General features: G+C 36.2%; 2 protein-coding genes and 1 long non-coding RNA gene across 4 annotated transcripts in view; 2 read left to right on the plus strand and 1 right to left on the minus strand.

Annotated features, from left to right (window-relative positions):
- Positions 1 to 1,457: 1,457 nt before the first annotated feature.
- Positions 1,458 to 12,705, plus strand: ubl7a (ubiquitin-like 7a (bone marrow stromal cell-derived)). Of its 2 annotated transcripts, none has more exons than XM_055193321.2 (10): positions 1,458 to 1,797; positions 5,122 to 5,283; positions 5,640 to 5,722; positions 5,798 to 5,882; positions 5,959 to 6,016; positions 6,335 to 6,468; positions 9,308 to 9,357; positions 11,139 to 11,315; positions 11,511 to 11,621; positions 12,147 to 12,705. In XM_055193321.2, the coding sequence occupies exons 1-10, from the start codon at positions 1,614 to 1,616 to the stop codon at positions 12,282 to 12,284; spliced, it is 1,182 nt and encodes a 393-aa protein (XP_055049296.1). In that variant the 5' UTR covers positions 1,458 to 1,613; the 3' UTR covers positions 12,285 to 12,705. The 2 variants fall into 2 exon arrangements, with proteins under 2 accessions (XP_055049296.1, XP_055049297.1); XM_055193322.2 differs by having other exon boundaries at positions 1,463 to 1,797; positions 5,164 to 5,283.
- A 2,251-nt stretch (positions 12,706 to 14,956) lies between these two features.
- On the plus strand, positions 14,957 to 20,538 carry acot19 (acyl-CoA thioesterase 19). The gene is made up of 10 exons (XM_055193320.2): positions 14,957 to 15,152; positions 15,268 to 15,367; positions 15,454 to 15,644; positions 17,376 to 17,545; positions 19,094 to 19,213; positions 19,295 to 19,377; positions 19,490 to 19,583; positions 19,663 to 19,743; positions 19,825 to 19,966; positions 20,348 to 20,538. The coding sequence occupies exons 1-10, from the start codon at positions 14,957 to 14,959 to the stop codon at positions 20,470 to 20,472; spliced, it is 1,302 nt and encodes a 433-aa protein (XP_055049295.2). The 3' UTR covers positions 20,473 to 20,538.
- LOC129434383 (uncharacterized) overlaps positions 15,011 to 21,852 on the minus strand; it is a 60,605-nt gene continuing 53,763 nt past the window's right edge. The window contains exons 5-6 of the long non-coding RNA XR_008640742.2: positions 19,804 to 19,947; positions 15,011 to 15,143 (exon numbers count right to left, since the gene is read on the minus strand). This is a non-coding gene — a long non-coding RNA (uncharacterized lncRNA). The remainder of the gene's footprint in view (positions 15,144 to 19,803; positions 19,948 to 21,852) is intronic.

A 21,852-nucleotide genomic window follows, 5' to 3' on the forward strand; every position in this document is an offset into this window, starting at 1 on the left:
GTCGATGGTCACTGTCTGCTGTGTGTTTGCCATCATTTCTTAAGGTATCTTCTTGTGTGTTTATCAGAAAAAGGAAATTCATACAGGTTTAGAACAACATGATGAGGAAATTATGACAGAATTTTCATTTTAAAGTGAACTATCACTTTAAGGAATTTTTTCGTATTAGAGACTTCAATGTTACCATAGGATGATAATGACATGCTGGAAAATTCAGCTGAAACAGAGTTAAGGTGGCAGGTGGTTATGTGTGGTTACTAGCTGGTAAAAGCTGGTTGATTATGTCCATTTCCAGCTGTTAAAATGTATTGCATCACTTACATTTTGGATCAAAATCGAGGAACCACAAAATATGTCCCACCCCAAAATGCATCATACAAAGCTGCGCTTTATAAGACAAAATTGTGTTATTTTGCTAACTATCCCGTTAACTTGGTATAAAATGTTGTTTTCCTGTAGAGCAGTGGTTCTCAAACTTTTTCTGCGTGCGGCCCCCCTTGTGTACGGCGCATTTCTTCGCGGCCCCCCCAAAGAAAATTTATAACAAGAAACTGTTTTAAAACTCAACTTTTGATTAAACAAAACATATTAAATCATACGAAGTAGTGCTGTTGGTTAGTAGTCTTATTTTTTTTAGGTTTAATTGCACAGAATTTATGATAAATTAATTTATTTTATAAAATGTCATAAAACTGAGGCCCCCCTGGCACCATCTCGCGGCCCCCAGTTTGAGAACCACTGCTGTAGAGTAATCAAAACACTTATTAAAACATCTGACAGTATTTACTTTTTAAAGGTTTTGAATAACTGTAAAAAATATTTTGACTAAAATAACTTAAAGCCCTACTGAAAAATCCAGCTAAGACCAGCAAAAGCTGGTGAGCTGGTTTTAGCTAGTCTCCCAGCTTGATTTTAGCTTGTATTGCTGGTGTAGCAAGCTGGTCTAGCTGTTGTTTGGTCACTTTTTAAGCTGGTCTAGCTGTGTTTTGGTCACCAGATTGCCAGGCTGGAAGGACCAGCTTAGACCAGCTACCGACACCTTAAACCAGCTAAATCCAGCTACCAGCTTATGCTGGTCTTTGCTGGATTTTTCAGTAGGGGTGGTTTCCCGGACAGAGATTAGCTTAAACCCGGACTAGGCCTTAGTTTAATTCTGAAATATAAGTAGTTTTAACAAACATTACTAAAAACATTACTTGTGTGCATTTTGAGGCAAAACAAAAGGCACTGATGTATTTTGAGAAATGTCAGTGCAAGCCGTTTTCAGTTTGGTTAGCTCTTAAATTTATTTTAGTCTAGGACTAGTCTAATCCCTGTCCAAAATGTGCTTGAAACATTTGGTTGTATCCTGTAATTTGATTTCATTGATCCATAACAACATTGCCCTCTATGTTCGGAAGAAAGTAGCGCAGCCTGTTATCGCGCAGCGTACTACACTACCCACATACACCAGCGGCGTGACGTCACGACGCTTGAACCGTAAACAGTCACTTGATACTAGCATCTTCTCTAAAGACAGACAGTTCTGGTTAAAAATCTGACTGATATTTATATTTTTCGTGCGTAACCGCAGAAAATAATTTGCGTGAAAGTGTCACTCGTGCAGCAGATCAATGGCGGGATCCGAGTGGCGCGTGTCGTTAAAGCTGATAGATCAACCTTTAGTGCCGAAGTCAGTGCTGCAGTTTCCAGAGACTGAACCTGGAGATGTTCCTCCTGGAGAATATCGGGTCTCTACTCTTAAACAACTCGTTTCTGCACAGATCCCTGATGCCATACCTGATCCTGACCTCATAGGTACTGTATGCATCGCTAAACTTGCATAGGTGCCATTCAGACTGTACAGTGTTTTGTCGTACAAATGGTTATAATTTTAATTTTTTAAATAATTTGGTACAGTCATGGACCACAAGATGTTTGTACATACAGTGTCTACAGTAACAATTTCCAGCTATACAAGACACATTTGAGAGAAAAAATACATTTTTATACCCTGTAACATTCTGTGATCAGTAACAATGAGTACCAAATTATAAATAAATAAAAAATGTTGAAAAAAATAATGACATTGGACGCCAAATGTACCTGCAATTATATAATCACCCTTATGTCCCACTATACAGCATAACATTGTTATACATAGACATTAAAATGATAGTTAATTGCATTAACAAATAAGAAAAAAAAAATCAAATTTGATTATTTAAGGAGTTTTTCAATTATAAAAAGTCTACTTTCTTAAAGCTTTTTATTTAAAGACATTATGTTATATGTATCCATTACGAAAATTAACCATGATTTACCTGTAGTAACCATATAGTAAATAGTTTTTGGTTTATTTGTAGTAAAAACATGGTAACCACAAATTTACCATTGCCTTGGGAACCATAGTTTAACCATGATATTTTTTAGTTAAACTGTGGTAGTAGAAATGGTAACCAATTCAGCAAATACCATGGTTACCACACTTTTACTATAAAAAACATTGCTTATTTTTTATAAGGGACACATTCTAAAATGCATATTTTAATAAGTAATCACTATGATAAAATATGATAAAGATTAATATAGGGCTTTTCACACCTGAAATTGTTAACCCTGGGTTATTCTAAACCCAGGGTTAACGGAATCCTGGGTTATTTTTTTCATGTTTCACACTGTTCAAACTTAACCAGGGGTTAAGAGATAACCCTGGGTATTCATAATTTGACGTTTCACACTGTGCATTCCTAAACCCTGGGTCAGGAGTCTCCAACCCAGTTTCAACACACCTGTCTGTAATTATCAAGCCTTGATTAGCTACTTCAACTGTGTTTAATTCGAATCATAACATTCTAACCCTGCTTCGTTTCACACTGCATGCGTTTGGCACCACAATGCAGGGTTAACACCACAAATGCGGTGCTAACCCTGCTCCAGAGCAGGGTTTCATAACCCTGGGTAAAAAGCGGTGCTAACACCGCTTTCAAATTACAGGTGTGAAACGCTCCTTAACCCAGGGTTAAAAGCGGGGTTTAGAATGAAGATAACCCAGGGTTAAGCGCAGTGTGAAAACCCCTTTTGTGACCCTGGACCACAAAACCATCACCCTAAAGATTTATACATCAACTAATATACCGGTATTAATAAATAAGCTTTCTGTTTATGTATGGTTTGTTAGGATAACACAGAAAGTGACTCTATTTACATGTGGTAAATAACAATGAATAAAACAAAACAGAAAACAGATAAGACAAACAAACAATAAATATAGCCATACATATCATGTTGTAAGTGTATGTGTGTGTAAAGAATAAAGGGTTATTTAAAGTAATGCATGTTCAGCAGTATGTAATCCAACTAATAGATACATTTAGATAAATTCATTCGGATAGAATAGAAAAAAACACAAAAAAAACAAAGGGGGGGGGGGTAGCACAGACAGAGGAGTTGAAAGATGAGGAAAATATATACGCCACAGGCATCTAGCCCTTTTGTGTTTTGAGGTGTTGGGGACAGATGTGGCACCGGGCCCAAGGAGCAGCCCCCCCATGACCCCACAGGACAGTTCCCACCCCAGGCCACCGCTTGCACGTCAGGCCTACCCTGTTTTGTTTGGATGATGATAAATAAAAACCTCTAATGTGTGGTGCATTTAAAAATAAGACAATATTTTGCCGAGATACAACTATTTGAAATTTTGGAATCTGAGGGTGCAAAAAAATCTAAACATTAAGAAAATCACCTTTAAAGTTGTCCAAATAAAGTCTTGAACACATATTACTAATGATAAATATATTTCCGATATATTTACAGTAGGAAATGTGCAAAATATATTCATTGAACATGATATTTACTTAATATCCTAATGATTGCTGGCATAAAAAAATGGATAATTTTGACCATACAATGTATTTTTGGCTACTCGTACTAGTTATGACGGGTTTCGTGGTCTGGAGTCACACACACATATATATATGTATGAAGAGTTTCGTTGCAAAACGAGATAACCACCGTTTTTTTAATTGTTCAGAAATCTCGTTTTTTGGTTGTGCATTCCAATTAATATCAATGCAACTGCAGCTGGTTTGTTTAGATTTAAACCTTCATAACTTAAAAAATACAGCTAAGTAGCACCATAAAACAAAATAACATTATAATAAACATGTTTTGACAAAAATGTTAAAAAATGGATTTATCTCGTTTTGCAACGAAACTCTTCATATATATATACACTGTGTATATATATATACACTAGTTAACATACCCCTTCTTGTTTTAGGACTAGGGATGCATAAAGATTAATCACGATTAATCTATAGCAGAATAAAAAGTTTTGTTTACATCATAAATATACACATGCATGTATATATTTAAGAAATGTTTACATGTGTATATACATTTGTATATTTATTTATAATATAAATACTTAATATATAAAAAAAAAATTCTTAAAATTATATGCATAATTATTATGCATATATATGATGTAAACTGTAAACAACAACTTTTATTCTGCTATAGATTAATCGCCATTGATCTTTATGCATCCCTACTTAGGACAACTTCAATAAACTGTAGTTTACTGTAGTATAGTTTACATTGAACTCTATAAGCTTGACCCAATTGACTTACAAGCAAAACTTTACAATTTCTTTAATAATGAAACATTAAGTATTCTTCATTATTCAGATAGTTTAAAGAAGACATATTATGAAAATCTGACTTTGCTATAATTGGGTCCCCAGTGCCTCTATAAACCTAGAAAATGTGAACAAGAACAACCCAGTAATTTAGTTTTAGTAAACCATTCTCTGCAACCATGTGAACAAATAGGCCATTGAAATTTGGCTCCCCTTGTGATGTCAGAAGGGGATAATACCGCCCCTTAATCTGCACTATCCAACCACAGCACTGACATTTAGTGCAGAGATCAACTTATTTGCGCTTAAAGGACACACCCAAAAATGGCACATTTGTGCTCACACCTACACAGTGGCAATGTTAATATGTTATAATAAATTATCTATATAGTACTTCAAAACTTCACATACATACTCTGGGGACATTTTATTTTACATCTTTAAAACAACTCTTGTGAAATTTCCCCTCTAAAGCTAAGAAGTCTCTGAATTCCCAAAGGCCATGACCCAAAGGTTTCCAACTGTGCTTTATGCATCTCAGAGTTGGTGTACTGTGGCAGGAAGTTAAAGGATGACTTGACTCTAGACTCCTATGGGATTCAGTCTGGATCTACTGTTCACATCTTGAGAAAGTCATGGCCAGAACCCGAGATTCAGCCTGGTAAGTGTGTTATACATTCAAAGATTTACCATCATAGAAATGTAAATTCTCTTATATTTATTCACCCTCGTATCATTCCTTATGACTTCCTTCCTTTCATTAAACACTAAATAAGATGTTAGGCTAAACTGAATAGGAAGGATGTTGTCAAGGTTAAGTTGTATAGACTACTTTGCTTAACAGCCCCTCCATTCACTTTTCACAGAAGTGGTGAAATTCATATAATTTCAAATAACAGGAGGGTGAGTAAAAGATGACAGATTTAAACGACAGACCCAGAGTTATTTTAGGATAAACTGTTCCTTTAAATGAAAAAATAACACTTATATCTGTATTACACCATGTTCCTGCTACAGAGCCAGTGGACAAGGTTGCCGCCGCGAGGGAATTTCGTGTCTTACAAGCAGCTCTTCACACCAGCACTGCATACAGAGACTCGGTAAGTTGACTAGCATCTGAACCATCCAATGAAAAGTCAGCAGATTCAGCATTACAACCTTTCTCCCCATTTCAGGTGTTCAAGATGTTAAACAACAAAGAATCTCTGGATCAGATTATAGTTGCGACACCCGGGCTGAGTAGCGATCCTGTAGCTCTAGGTGAGTACCAAGTATGCAAATTTTGGTATTTGGACCAGGTTGAAGACTAACCTAAGTTTATTGTCCACAATTTTAGGGGTGCTTCAAGACAAAGACCTCTTCATACAATTCACAGACCCGAACATGCTTGACACGTGAGTGACCATCATCAGTGTCATGTTTTATAAATTATATGGTGCACATTGCAATAAAAATTGTCGTTCTCACACTTTCGATTTGCATCCACCCAATTCAATATTAGAATTTGAATTAAACAAAACATATTAGATCATACAATGTAGTGCTGTTGCTTAGTATTTCTCTTATTTTCCTTTTTTTCTGAGGTTTAATTACACATAATTTTTAATAAATGAATGTATTTTATAAAATAAAATTTCATAAAACATTGGCACAATCTCATGCCCCCCAGTTTGAGAACCACTGGTATAAACTGAGAAGAACTGTCTCACCAGGTTGGTTAGTTCTCATCCCGCATTGGTTAACGCCATCATCCTGGTACTTCACTCTGTGGCCGGTAGCGTGCCACCCCAGCAGAGCGCCAACTCCTCCAGAAATGTGTCATCTAGCTCCTATAGTGACATGCCAGGTGGGTCTCCATTAGGGATGTTTATGAAAAATTAAATATGCAACTTGCTAAATAATGCCATGTACAATATGATAATGCTTTACGTTTGTAAAATCAAATTAAATTAAAATATATTTTAAAACTTAAAAAATTAAATTTCAAATTCTTTCTGGGAAAATCATTATTTTTGATATCTGCATTGATCCAAAACATAGATTCTACGTAACTTTTTCAAGTAATAAAATCTTACATTTATTGCAAACTATTGTGATCTGTATATTGCGATATTAAGATTATTCTTGGTTTGTCCAGTTTCGGGTGGGCAGCGTTGATGCGGGTGTAGATTGGGTTCAGAACATTGTGTAGTGGGTTCACTTAAAGGGATAGTTCACCCAAAAATGAAAACTGTCATTATTTACTTACCTTCATGTTGCTCCAAACTTGTATATATATATTTTTTTTTTTGCTGAACACAAATGTGTCAGGGATGGTGGTGGATGAACCCAAGTGCAGACAGCTCTCAACTCCAAAGACTTTTATTATAGAACAAAAACTCCCTCAAGGGGGTAAACAAGGCAAGGCGATGACGATGACGATGATGTACAGCATACACCAGGGGTCTCCAACACGTCGCTTGCGAGCTACTGGTAGCTCGCGTCTTAATTGCAGGTAGCTCGCTCGTGGGTTTATTTATTTATTTATTTTCTGTGGTTATGGCGCATTTGGATGTCTGTTAGTGTTACAAGCGCCTGTGGTAAAGACTGGGTACGTGTTTGACGTCGCGTTGGGCTGTGTAGACCGGCGTATCATATGACATCAGTAACTTAACATGTATGATTCAAAAACAAACAGATAAGTCCGCGCACCCGTGCCGGGCGATCCTCGCAACGCTGTGAAGCCCGCTGCGCGGCAACCAGACGATCCGCGCAACGCTGTGAAGCCTCGACTCTATGGTTAAAATGGATGCCGTCGTTTTCAGATTCATTTTTGATAAAACGAAAATACAGTCGTCACAAGTTCAATATCATCTCATATTTAAACATCAAATGTCAAGAGATACCAGAGAGCCATGTGACATACATGCACATCCCTATTATGAATCCAAAAGCATGTAATACTCTATGTTTGGATCATCTTTCTAAATCTGATCTTTAATAATTGATTTTTTTATTCAAAATGTGGTATTTTTGGACGAATCCTACCCATATAAGAGGTGATAAAAAGTATAAATAAAGACAATATGAAAGTTTTGTTGTTGTTGTTGTTTAAAAGGATCTGTTCTTTCATTTGATGTATCGTATGTTTATGTTTAAAGAAAAGCATTTTCTGGAAGGTATTACAATTTTGGCAAAAATAAAAAAAAATGCTGGCACTGGCTGGTAACTAAAAAAAAAATGCTGCGGGGAAAGAGTTCAAATCACAGTGAGTTTATAGACAGGTGTCTATTAACTCACTAATTTAGGTATAACGTGACACCAGTAGCTCTCGACCACTTTATTTTTTAGAAAGTAGCTCTCCAATAAAAAAGGTTGGAGACCCCTGGCATACACATACAATGATACCACAAAGACAAGAGACACAATGGCATTTAAATAGGGGAACTAATTAGGGGATAATAAAAAACAGGTGAGGAAACTAATCATACATAATTAGGAAACAGGAGGGTAAGGTTAAGACTAAATACAGGAGAGCACGTGCCACACATAACACATAGGTCATGTGACTCTCCAGACAAACACAGAACACTTATATGAGAGTGTCAGGATCTTGGCACTATAAACAAGACTAAACACACATAATGACAATCAGGATCCTGACAAAATGAAGATTTCAAAATGTTAATAACCAATTAGATTTGAGGCACCATTCACTTCCATAGTAATGTTTTTCGATGGTGCCCCAGGTCAGCTTGGTTACACACATTCTTCAAAATATCTTCGTTGTTCAGCATAACAAAGAAATGTATGCAGGTTTCGATCAAATTAAGAGTAGGTAAATAATGACAGGGTGAACTTTTCATTTTTGGGTGAACTATCACTTTAAGTGATCGTACTACAAAAGGTTTTGAACCCAATATTCACCAATGCATCAGCGCTGGCCACTTGAAACTGGACAAATCAAGAGTAAATGATGACAGAATGTAAATGTTTCGATGAACTATCCCTTTAAAGCACATTTGGGGGTAGTAATTTTTTTAAATGCCATCTGGGACCACTAGGGGGCCTCTGCAAACATCCAAATGATTTAAAATAAGACGAAACAAGCATTAAAGGCGGAGTGCATGATTTTTGCAAGAAACTTTGGAAAAGGGAGTCGGGCCGAGTACCAAAACACACTTGTAGCCAATTAGCAGTAAGGGGCGTGTCTACTAACCAACATCGTTGCCTGGGTTGCGTATGTGTGGGGCGGGTCTATCAAAAGAAGGTCCAGATTCAGTTGGGGTAGGGGCGTGTTTGTTTAGGTGATTTCAAATGTCAACACTGGCTTTCAGAGATCATGCACCCCACCTTTAATAAAAGCTAAAACAACTAAAAATCAACATACTTTTATTTTTGTATCAAATATGCATTTGTCTAGTTATGCCAAGCTCTAGTATATTTTATTTGGATGAAATGGGGAGCCTTTAAATATTGTTGTTTTGAAAGAATGGATGATGTAATATGCACATACTCTATGCAATATTTCGATAATTTTAATATCTTGTAGCCCCAGTTTCTGGTACAATTTAAATTAATTTTGGTGGTCCCAGTGCAGCTGGTCGATCAGATTTAATAAGTCTTATATTCTGAACTTGATCAATATACACAAATACACAGTGATAAAATAACACAATTCCCATTCATAGTTTTTTTATCCACAGGAGGTTTCCTCTTTGAAGGAACGTCTGATGATGAGGATGAATTTCAACCGGTTTGTTATGAGATTTGTAGTCTACCCTTTTAAAGGGCCATGGCATGAAAATCTGACTTTCCATGTTTGGGTGCTGTGATTGGGTCCCCGGTGCTTCTGTCAACCTGGAAGATTTGAGAGGGATCAACCCAGTAACTTGGTTTTGGTGAACCATTCTATGCAAGCACATGAAAAAATAGGCAGTTGAAATTTGGCTCTCCTTATGATGTCATAAAAAGCTCTTATTATAATAATACCACCCCTTAATCTGCACTATCCAACCACAGCACTCCCATTTAGTGCAGAGAAAAGCACAATTGAGTTTTAATTGCAACAAACCACCATCATTGTGATCAGTGTTTGAATTTCATCAGCTCATTTGCATTTTAAAGGACACACCCAAAACGACACACTAAAACCCCCTTAGCTGTTATAAAATGCACTGTAACCCCACTGCTTTGCGGGGTTTATTGCTTTTATAAAACGGTTACTTCATAGGCATAACGTTAGCAGGATTTCATAAAATAAAACACAAATAAATTGTAATTATATTAGTACAAATATTAGTCTTCCGCCAAACAAAGTAGTTCCTCAGAATCAAGTGTGACTGCAACAGAGCATAGTTCCCAACCAACACAGACACAGCAAAGACACAATGAAAATATGATTTAAGATTGTGGTGTTTATTTTTATAAATCAACATTCATCTAAAATATACATTAACATTTATATTGTGCAACTGTTGAAGTGATAATCAAATATGCTTGGAAGCATGCTTAATGTTAACTCTTTCCCGTCAGCGTTGCCACCCAGTTTTAGTTGAATGCCTTACAGAAAAATGATCTTCTTTAAATAAACATAAAATATATCAAATGAAAGAACAGACGCTGTTTCCCAAAAAAAAAAGTTTCATCCTACCTTCATTTGTTCTCTTATCACCTCAAATTTTCAGCTAAAAGCGGAGATAATTCCATTTTTGTGAAGAACTTTTGTAAGAGATCAGATTCAGAGCCATGAACGGTACTACACGGTGTTTTCAGTTTTGAGTGAATGCGTCAGTGTTTAAGTTGGTTAAGATCGGCATCTAGTGAATAAAAGTGGACGTGAAACTCCTCAGAGAACATTTTCTCTTTATCGACGAGATGACTCAACAATATTTATATTGACATTTATCTGGATATCGCCATTAATTGTGCAATTGTAGAAAAATATGATTAAAGACTGTGGTGTTTATTTTCATAAATCAGTACGCAGCAACAGTGGCGCAGTGATTCTTGTGTAATGCGGTCTGAACCGTGGGGTTACCGGGGTATTTTATCACGGCTTAGAACGCGTTTCAACCAATCAGAATGAAGAACCAGAACGCGCCGTTTTATAATAAATTGTTTATATGGTATTTTGAGCTAAAACTTCACATATGTGCTCTGGGGACACCAAAGATTTATTTGACATCTTAAAAAAATCTTGTGCCATGGCCCCTTTAAGTTTTGCATTTATTAAAAGTACATTTACAAAAAATATTAAAATTAGCCCATAATGAGAAATTATTAATATTTTCGATACAAAATCATATCTCTTCAGAAGGCATTTAATAACTGTAAAGGATTAGTAAAAAAAAAGTGCTTTAAAAATGCAGGCACCAAAGCCAATATAAAGCAGAAAAGATCCATGATATTATTTCATATAACTTTAAATGTGTTTGGCTAAAAGAAGAAAGTCATATACATCTAGGATGGCTTTAGGGTGTATAAAATGTAAGCTAATATTCATTTTGGGGTGAACGATTCCATTATCATCTGTAGGGAAATCGTGGTGGACCATCCAATCTTGCCAGTGGTTTGGCAGGCATGAGACCAGCTTCACTTGGTTACAATGGAGCCGTGGGTCCCAGACCCATTACTCAAAGTGAGCTGGCCACAGCTCTGGCCCTTGCCAGCACCCCTGAGAGCAGTGCTGCCACGCCAACTACAGGAAACCAGGTGTGTTCCTGTAGCTCAATGGATTGAGCAATGTGCCACGCAAAGGCAGTAGATTCGATCTTAGGAACACACATAATGATAAAATGTATACCTAAAAGGCTCTACTGTATGAAAAGTCAATGTAATATATTTACCTTTATGTTGTTTGTGATGGGCAGCAGCTAATAAATATTTCTTTATGTGTATGTTTTATAGGGTCCATCCTCAGGTGTGTCTCCTATCCCTGCAGGGACACCCATAACAAATGATCTTTTTAACCAGGCACTACAGCAAGCCCTTCAGGTGTCAAGCATGTCCAGCTTACAGGTCAGTAACCGCTTGACATAAATGCCATGATGAAGTCAATGTACACATTTGATTCTTCTCGTGTGGTCCGATTTCAAGTGGGCAGCAATGGATGCAGACATAATCTAGGTTTAAAATATTTTATAGTAGCATCATTTACTAAGCCACAGTGTCACATTGTTCCTGTAGATTTGTGTAGTTTTTTGTCATACTGAAATTAACCCGATCTGTCACTTCCTATGCATATCTCTCTATCCATAAAAGGCATTTGTTGTTAGCCGTTTTCAAAGACCTGTTATGTATTTATGAGCTTAATGTTTAGCTATGAATTTTTACTCCATATAAGGAAATTGCAGAAATGCAGATCAGATGTTTCTAGGCCAAACGCTTTCTTGCACAAATCTTTTGCATGCATTTAGTTTTTTAGCATAGCTTTTAATCTGAGTGGTGCTTTTTATAGCTCAGTTTTATAGCTTTGTATGTATATTTAACTGTAATGTAATGCATAAACATGATAAATCACTATATAAACGTGTTTGTTTGTAGAACCAGTGGCAGTCACAGCTCCAGCAGTTACGGGACATGGGTATTCGTGATGAGGAGCTCATCCTGAGAGCCCTGCAGGCCACGGGTGGAGACATTCAAGCTGCTTTGGACCTCATATTCGCTGGAGGGGCACTATGAATCTGTTCTCTGAAATAAAATTGTGATATAAGCCCTATTTATCTCAAAATGTTTTAAGTCGCATTTGTCTTTTAAGTACGTAAATTGAATTCGAGTGTATAACAGACTATCGGCTGAAAAATCCCACAATGTTACACGCTGGCTGTGTTGGTACACTATATTGTTACATTTTTGGGGGTATATTTATAATTGCTTAAAGCTCAAGTTTGCCTGACAATCAGACAATCGTTTATGCTTTGTTTTTGTCATTCATGAAACTGTTATTTAAATATCGTATTACTCTATTTAAAAAAAACAACAACGTTGCAGCGCCATCTGGTGTGACATTGTAACAAATGTAACTTAACGTGAAATTTAAAATGTAAATGTCAATAGAGAATGCTGTAAGTTAAATATTAATAAAATGTGAAAAAAAATGTGACCCAGTCTGTGAAAGCTATTTTGATATAAATGATAGAAGAGTTTATACATTTGTGGCACAAATTTGTGACCCAATACAGCGCCACTTTGGTTAAACCAAAGACCTTTTTAAGATGTAAAATAAATCTTTGGTGTCCCCAGAGTACGTATATGTGAAGTTTAAGCTCAAAATACCATATAGATAATTTATTATAACATGTTAAAATTGCCACTTTGTAGGTTTGAGCAAAAATGTGCCGTTTTTGGATGTGTCGTTTTAAATGCGAATGAGCACTAAATGGCAGTGCCGCTGTTGGATAGTGCAGATTAAGGGGGTAATTTTTTCACATGGTTGCAGAGAATGGTTTACTAAAACTAACCGAGTTGATCTGAGTTGATCTTTTTTTACACATTTTCTAGGTTTATACAAGCACCCGATTATAGCACTTATAGATGGAAAAAGTCAAATTTTCATATTATGTTCCCTTTAAGACGTTTAAAAATAAGATTGTATGTTAGCAATACATGTGAATCAATGTGTTTGTAGTGGATTATTTCTCATTAAATTAGTACATTTAGGTGATGAAAACGGGTCAGGCTAGGACAGGCTGAGGATAACGAACAGTCATTTAATGATACATTTCTTTTTTTATGCAGATTCATCCATTACTGTGTAATTAGAGATACAGGCTATTAAACGCGATGCCGGTACATATTGCATATTTATGCATAAAACGTATGGGTGGAGTGTTTTTGGCACTGTGATACTGCTGGTTAATTAAATTAAACGCAATAAATTAATAATATTAATAAATAATTATAACTTGTATTAGGGTCAATGACATGACGTTAATTATTTTGTGCCCGTATAGTTCAATTAAATGTAAAAGGGTTAAAATTTCAAAATTAATTTGCAGATTACTTGCATACATTCTCTTTTTTGAGGTCCAAGTCTACAATTTCTCGTTTTATTTCATTTTGAAAGAATATTTAGGGGATAATTGCAAAAATGTCATTGTGGTGTAACCGGTCTGTGTCAATTGGTGTAACTAGTATTTTTTAAATAAAAATATAAATATATTCATAAAAATGTGGAATAAAATATAATAATCTAGTTTAGTGTAATATGATTTTTTTTACATACATTTTTACATAATTTGTCAAAGATTACTTAGAAAACAGAGCTGTTTTCAGCATATGTCAGGACTAATATAAAAAATACATTAAAATTTACATTTAGAAATAACTGATAAAATGATTTTTTTTTTTTTTTTTTTTTTTTTGATGAAATATGCTTACATGCCATCAAGGTGGATAAAATATTTAATATTTCTCATTCTCTGGTGCATTTTTACACCATTTGACATTTTCAGGTCCATTCAGACTTTTTATAAAAATGGTGCAAATGTAATTTTTATTGCATACAATTAACATAAATACACTATGTGCATTGAAATAAACCTGAAGCATGCTTTTAAATCAAGCTTTTTAATAAGATTATTGAATTCTCATTTTGCCAAACCATTTATTGTCACTGACCCATTAATAAAATGCATATACGTTCAAGGATGAAGGTGATGAAGATGGCATCTCCTATCAGATGTTCATATTGACAACAGAAAATATCACTGAGCCAGGGGTATTATTATAATTTACAATAAATTAAATAAAGAAGTGACTTATGAGTTTATTTTTTATCTTGTTCTCGTATATAAATCAAACAGTTTTAGGCTACATTATAAACATGCATAAACATTATATGCTTGCATACTACACAGTGTGATGCATTTTTTTTTTTGGCGTAAAACATGTTAACAAGGCACACACATACCAGCAGCTGAACACACTAATCTTCCCATATTAGTGGATTTTATTTGTCAAAAAAATGCTGATAAACCACATAATAATACTACCTACACATATTTTTAGTGATATATAAATATTGTAAATAAATGCGTCCAGGAACTAACTGAAGTCTCCATGAATCACGTGACGGCTGAGCTTTTTGGACTTCCGTTGGCAAAACTCTTTCTAAAAGGCTCTGGGTTAAGTCCATATAAGTACCTTACCATAAAAGTCATCAGTTATCACCAGTTTCAATAACATGTTACGTGTTTATGGCATCAGTGTTTGTCTTTGAACGTTACATCCAAATAAGGAGCTATCAGTCTGAATCTTACAGGGCAAAATCCAGGTGAATGTCTTATAAAGCCTTTGACACGGCCCGTTTTCATCCTGACTTCTAGTTTGTTCTTCAGAGAAAATAATCAATAATGGCAGAAACAAAACAGAGTATTTCACTTTCTGTTCACCCTTCAAGCTGTTTGGTTGATTCAAAAATCGAAATAGATGTTAAACACTTGCCTGCTAACTCTAAAGTTACTCTTCATGGACGTCTCAACTCCGATGATGGGGTTGAATGGGAAGCGTTTGGCCATTACGTCAGTGATTCTTCAGGAACTGTTAAAGGTACAGTACATCATTAATTTTCAGCATTTTTGATTCAATCACAATTATAAATGCAAAAACTCTGTCTTTGTCTCATATTGTCATTGTAATGAGTAAATTGCTGATGCGTTTGTAGTTTCCAGAGATAAAAGTGAAGGTGGGACTTTTGAGGGAATTGAACCTATGGGACTTTTGTGGAGTATGAGACCGGTCCCTGAAAGTAAACCAGGTTGCAGGTGAGCAATAAAACAATAGCAGTGAACTCACTAATATTTTAAAGGTGCACTCTCTTAAATCCGCTTTTTGTTTTGGTTTCAAACAGATTTCAGAAGAGCAATGTCCAAACGCCAGTTAAGGTGTTCATTTCTGTATATGAGGGACACATTGCTAAAGTCTATAAGTATCTAACTCCCCTCACATCAGCTCCGGTCGAGCGCTGGTATTTGGCTTCAGGCGTCCAGAGGGTTGAAGTCACAGAGAGGGGAATTAAAGGGACCCTATTCATTCCTTCAGGTGTGCAATACTATTACCAAAAAAGATTTTTCAATGTCTTATGCTAAACAGCTGTAAGTGGGCTATTGTCTTTTTAGGGTGGGCTGTTTTTTTGGCCGATGAACATATGATGATGTATTTGTAATGCAATGCAGCATACACAAATATACACCCACCTAAAGGATTATTAGGAACACCATACCAGTACTATGTTTGACCCCATTTCCCCCTCAGAACTGCCTTAATTCTACATGGCATTGATTCAACAAGGTGCTGAAAGCATTCTTTAGAAATCTTGGCCCATATTGATAGGATAGCATCTTGCAGTTGATGGAGATTTGTGGGATGCACATCCAGGGCACAAAGCTCCCGTTTCACCACATCCCAAAGATGCTCTATTGGGTTGAGATCTGGTGACTGTGGGGGGCATTTTAGTACAGTGAACTTATTGTCATGTCCAAGAAACCAATTTGAAATGATTCGAGCTTTGTGACATGCTGCATTATCCTGCTGGAAGTAGCCATCAGAGGATGGGTACATGGTGGTCATAAAGGGATGGACATGGTCAGAAACAATGCTCAGGTAGGCCGTGGCATTTAAACGATGCCCAGTTGGCACTAAGGGGCCTAAATTGTGCCAAGAAAACAATCCCCCACACATTACACCACCACCACCAGCCTGCACAGTGGTAACAAGGCATGATGGATCCATGTTCTCATTCTGTTTACGACAGAATGTTTCAACAGAAATTGAGACTCATCAGACCAGGCAACATTTTTCAAGTCTTCAACTGTCTAATTTTGGTGAGCCCGTGCAAATTGTAGCCTCTTTTTCCTATTTGTAGTGGAGATGAGTGGTACCTGGTGGGGTCTTCTGCTGTTGTAGTCCATCTGCCTCAAGGTTGTGCGTGTTGTGGCTTTACAAATGCTTTGCTGCATACCTCGGTTGTAACGAGTGGTTATTTCAATCAAAGTTGCTCTTCTATCAGCTTGAATCAGTCGGCCCATTCTCCTCTGACCTCTAACATCAACAAGGCATTTTCGCCCTCAGGACTGCCGCATACTTGATGTTTTTCCCTTTTCACACCATTCTTTGTAAACCCTAGAAATGGTTGTGCGTGAAAATCCCAGTAACTGAGCAGAAATACTCAGACCGGCACTAACAACTATGCCACACTCAGAATTGCTTAAATCACCTTTTTTTCCCATTCTGACATTCAGTTTGGGGTTCAGGAGATTGTCTTGACCAGGACCACACCCCTAAATGCATTGAAGCAATTGCCATGTGATTGGTTGATTAGATAATTGCATTAATGAGAAATTGAACAGGTGTTCCTAATAATCCTTTAGGTGAGTGTACATACATAAATTTCCATCACAAATAGCTAAATACTTAAAAATTACATAATACATTGTTTTAATGAATATACATTATTGGTCTATTCCTAGTAAACACTAATTCCTACTTACTTTGTATCATGTATTGATGATTTAAATTTAACAAATAGACTTTTCATTGACACAAAAGTTATAAGTGAAGTTTGAATGCACTTTGTAGCTATGAAAGACATTCGAAACAGTCATCCAGAAACAGATTTTTTGCTAATGACATCTTAAACACAAGGGAAGCACTTATTTTAAAAGCAACCTAGCATGTAACCTTGTACACGTAGACGAAGGTAAATCACATTCAGTCTACATTTAGAGACACTCCAGGGACTGATTTTAAATGGACATGCTTTGTTTAATGTAGGTTCTGGACCTTTTCCTGCTGTGCTAGACCTGTCTGGAGGACAGGGGGGTCGAGCTGAGCACCATTCGGCTCTCTTGGCATCACATGGCTATGTCTCACTGGCTCTGGAGTACATTGGGTTCCTGAACGCTTCGGGAAAACTTGAGCATGTGGATAACGCCTACTTTGAGGTGACCATACATATTTACTTTTGTTCTTTCTTTCTTTCCTAGAAAGTCATTTTTAATGGCAGAATGTCCAAACTGCTTGTTTTCATGCAATGAAGCAAATATTCGGCTTTAAAAAAGTGTATAAAACCTATATAGCACATGGACTTTTTATATATTTAGCATATTTATACTTTAAATAGCAAATGCATTTGCGCCCCCTTTTGCGCCCATGGGCGTTCTGGTCTGAAAATGAGGTGTGTTCAGGCGCATTGTTGGCGCGTTGCTATTTTGAGGCAACTAAAATAGACTACGCCATTGACCAACAAAAACCTGGTCTAAAGTCTAAAGTCAATGGCGCCATGTGTTTTATGTTATTTAAAGAGCGCATTAGTAAAATGCGCCTATACGGGAGGACAACGCGGGTTTGCTTATCACAAAGTACATGAATGCGCAGCAGCACAAAAATGCTTTTAAATATGAAAGATTAAAGGATTGAATGTAAAAGATTATTATTGAGTCTCTTGGACATAAATGAGGACTAATTATGAGACGTTAGAAGGCGCAAAGAACTGCTTCACCTGTAGCCTGGTAAGTAAATAAATGCTTTGCTTTGAACAAATGCGTCTGTTTGTAAATTATTTTTTTTTTAATGTTATACCTCACGGATTTATTGTATATGATGACTGTGGATATGGTGAGATGAGAAACATTTTTAAGTAATGCTTAAAAAAACTCTTTGCTAAAAAACCGCTGTCCAAAGTGCTGAAACGTGGGGAGAGCCGTTTGTATTCTTTATCTCCTGTTTGTTACAAATAAAGTATTTTTCAGAGTACAAACCTTATCTTAGATACTTGTAAATTATGTTTTGATGATATTGGATAGCCATACATTTAAAGCAATTAAAAGCCTGCTTTTTACTTCCATGACTAAAAGAAAACGGGGTTTAAAGGTTTTAATAAAAAAATAACAATTTCAATACAAGTGAAAAACAACACAATTATTTAACATTAATCTTAAACCGGGGATCTTCTTCCTCCGCTTAGTTTTTCAGTTTACAAAACCCGTCATCTAAATAGGGATTAGACATAGCGCCAGCGCAACTTGCTTTTAAAGGGGATGAGAGCTGAGTCTCTCATTGGTTTACTGCACGTTACGCCCAAAATACTCCCATTACAATAGGACCTACCCTTTTCGACCATGCGTTCGGCGCAATAACCATTTTTCCCGTCGTTAAATTAGCAAAAGTGAATTCGGACACGCCCATTTAGACGTTGCGTTGTGCGCTTTAGACAATGCGCTTAGATCGTTAAAATAGGGCCCTAAAAGTGCATACATTGAAAAAAGATAGGTATGTATTTATTCGTCTAAGTTAAGGTAAGAACATAGTAAGATATTGAAAAACGGTGGTGGTGTTCTTTAAACGTGTCCTTTATATGTACTGAAGGATTTTATTTTGTGGTCCACAAAAGATAAAAGTCTTATAGTTTCGACTATCTTGATGTTATGTGAATGATGGCAAAATTTTTATATGTGGCTTCCTTTTTAAACCATGTTAAATTTATTTCCCAGACGGCGTTTGCATGGCTAAAAAAACATCCCAAAGTTTGTCCTGACAAAGTTGCCATGATGGGGATGTCATTTGGTGTCTCTGTAACATTGGCCATGACTGCATACTCAGAGATTATACAGGTACGCAGGCGTCATTTATCATTACCAATACTGTGACGTTCATGCAGTACTAATATATTTAAACACCAATTTCAATTACAGCCCAGGTGTGTGGTTTGTATTAATGGAAATCACATCATGCCGCTCAGTGGATCTTTGGCAGATGTCTATGCAGCGCTCCAACAGTAAGTAACTCATACTGCAGACATCATTATTAAGATTACTTTTATTTAGATTTATGGAGCATCGCCTTTGTTATTGATTAACTAATAAAACTTTCATTATGTTGATGCTAAGGAATGTTGACAAAATCCGATATGATGAAAAAATGAGATTGATTTGGCGAGATCTGTTGCTGCCGATTCCCGAAGACCCTACCAAAAAAATTCAGGTACAGTATAGGGAGGGTGAATTTTGTTCTCATTGAGTTTGTCATTCAGTTTATTCAACTGGGTTTGTTTTTTTACCAGATAAGCAAGATCAACTGTCCTGTTTTATTAATTGTTGGTGAAGATGATCAAAACTGGCCGTCTTCGGAGTCAGCAGCAGATGTGAGTTAAAAAAAAATGATAAAATGTATCATTAAATAAAGTTAATGTTTTAAAGCTCACCTTTCCATAATGTTTCTTTAGATAAAGAAGATGATGGAGAAAGCTGGAAACAGTCATCTGCTGACACTTCTCTCGTATCCTGGCGCGGGTCACCTGATCGAGCCGCCCTACAGTCCTCACGTCCGATTCAGCCACTTCAAGTTGCTGGAGGCGAAAACCAAAGGTGAAAGTCCATGAACACTTACAACACACCTGAAGTTTGTTGTTTGTCTGTATGATGTAATTACGATCAGTGCATGGTTGATAGCTGATATCTGCTGTATAACAATATGATGTAATGTGGGAAGTTATATAGGTTACCTAAAGAACTTCTTCTTGCCTTATCTTCATTGGCGTGACCTAAATTAGCCAGGTTGTTTGAATCATATAATCTTGATATCTTTAATATAGAGTAAGGTCATGTCAGATTAAAATCAATGTGAAATCAACTGATACTCCTAATCTCATTTTTAGATTATAGCATGGATTTCCCCAGACAGAGTTACAAATATAACATGCTTACTTTTAGTATATAATACTGAGATGTCATTGGTTTGTATTTTAGTGATGATGGTGTGGGGAGGAGAGACTGTGTCTCACAGTCAGGCTCAGGAGAAGTCCTGGCAGAAGACGTTGGCTTTTCTTGAAGAACATCTATATGATAACAGCAGAGAGATCACCAAATGCTAGCTGTGATGTGCAATGGAAATAAATGTTTTGGGGTTATCGACCCTATCCATGACAGATACAGTATGTCCTTCAGGCAAAAATAATATATGTGATTATTTATAAATCAAGTGTAAAGCTGTGACAGTGACTTATTTAGATTGACAGATGTTTTTGTGTTGTTGTTCAGTAAAAACTGCCAAATCGATTTAAACTTCACTAAGTAAGGGATAACTACAGGCTGCCTCTACATTATCCCGCTTATTACACGGCTACTTGCTACATAAGAAAAAAAACTGGACATGAATATGAATTTGAAACATTTTATTGGCATATTTGTTTTAAATTAACATTTTATCCTTCCGCGAAACTTTGCACAGATGCATAAAATGATCGTAATACCTTATTAAGATCCTCTGCTTCATACTTGTCTGTCTCCATTTTTTTCTCTTTTAGCCAGTCTTTGAGAAGTTTTAATGCCCATTCTTTATTTTTTTGTGTGTTGGCTTCGTAGCTGTGCTCTATTTTGTCAAGTTCAGTCTCAGTAAGCTCTCTGTGTCTTGTCGTTTTTCGTTCTTCTATCCACTGTTTAAATGTTTTGTTTTTTCCGTACATGTTAAAATTAATGTCAAAATGTTCCATTCTTAATTGTGGTTGTCCAGTGTTTGTCACAAGATGGCACCAAACAGTAATCTTTGTTGGCGCGGAGGGATTTTAAACATACAAATAGTACCGGCTATGCGTTATTACTTTGGAGCGGTTATTATTTGAAAAGAACGAACCTGCAAATTTCTCAACTGACCAATCAGAATCAAGCATTCCAGAGAGCCGTGTAATAATAAAGAATACGAATGATACAAACTGCACTTTGCAGATAATCCTTGGTTCTGTTTATATAAATAATTTATGAATTATTATAAAACAGTTCCACTCCTTGATTCTGATTGGTCAAAAATATTGGATAAAACAAGATATGTCTGCTCTAGCAACAAAAGTCCCACCTTCCAGCGTCAACGTTTTTTTTTTTAAATTGTCGGCCAGTGGCAGCACTTTTTTATGATTTTCAGATTTTTCACAAAAGTTAAATGCCTTCCAGAAATTCTTCTTCTTTTGATCAAATGAAAGAACAGACCCTCTGCTTTAAAAAAAAGTTTCATCTTCATTTGTTCTCTTTTTATCACCCCTTAAATATGGTTAGGTTTCTTCATAAAGACCAAATTTAAGCAAAAAGCTGAGATAATGTTTGTTAGAGATCAGATTCAGAACGATGACACAGAGTTTTTACTGTTTTTTAATCAGTGAATGCTTTAGTGTTTTATAAGTTAGGTAAGAGCACCACCTTGTGGATAATAGCGGAAATATGGATTGCCGTAAAAACTCATCATTGGCAGGGAAGCGTTTTTC

This window comes from Misgurnus anguillicaudatus, chromosome 6, assembly GCF_027580225.2.
Source record: "Misgurnus anguillicaudatus chromosome 6, ASM2758022v2, whole genome shotgun sequence".
Classification (NCBI taxonomy): Eukaryota; Metazoa; Chordata; class Actinopteri; order Cypriniformes; family Cobitidae; genus Misgurnus; species Misgurnus anguillicaudatus.

Coding starts and splice junctions, on each gene's coding strand:
- ubl7a (XM_055193321.2), top strand. CDS start 1,614: ATGGCGGGATCCGAGTGGCGCGTGTCGTTAAAGCTGATAGATCAACCT. Junction 6,017..6,334: donor GACCCGAACATGCTTGACAC/GTGAGTGACCAT, acceptor CTGTCTCACCAG/GTTGGTTAGTTCTCATCCCG. Junction 11,622..12,146: donor CAAGCATGTCCAGCTTACAG/GTCAGTAACCGC, acceptor GTTTGTTTGTAG/AACCAGTGGCAGTCACAGCT.
- acot19 (XM_055193320.2), top strand. CDS start 14,957: ATGGCAGAAACAAAACAGAGTATTTCACTTTCTGTTCACCCTTCAAGC. Junction 15,368..15,453: donor GAAAGTAAACCAGGTTGCAG/GTGAGCAATAAA, acceptor GGTTTCAAACAG/ATTTCAGAAGAGCAATGTCC. Junction 19,744..19,824: donor CTTCGGAGTCAGCAGCAGAT/GTGAGTTAAAAA, acceptor ATGTTTCTTTAG/ATAAAGAAGATGATGGAGAA.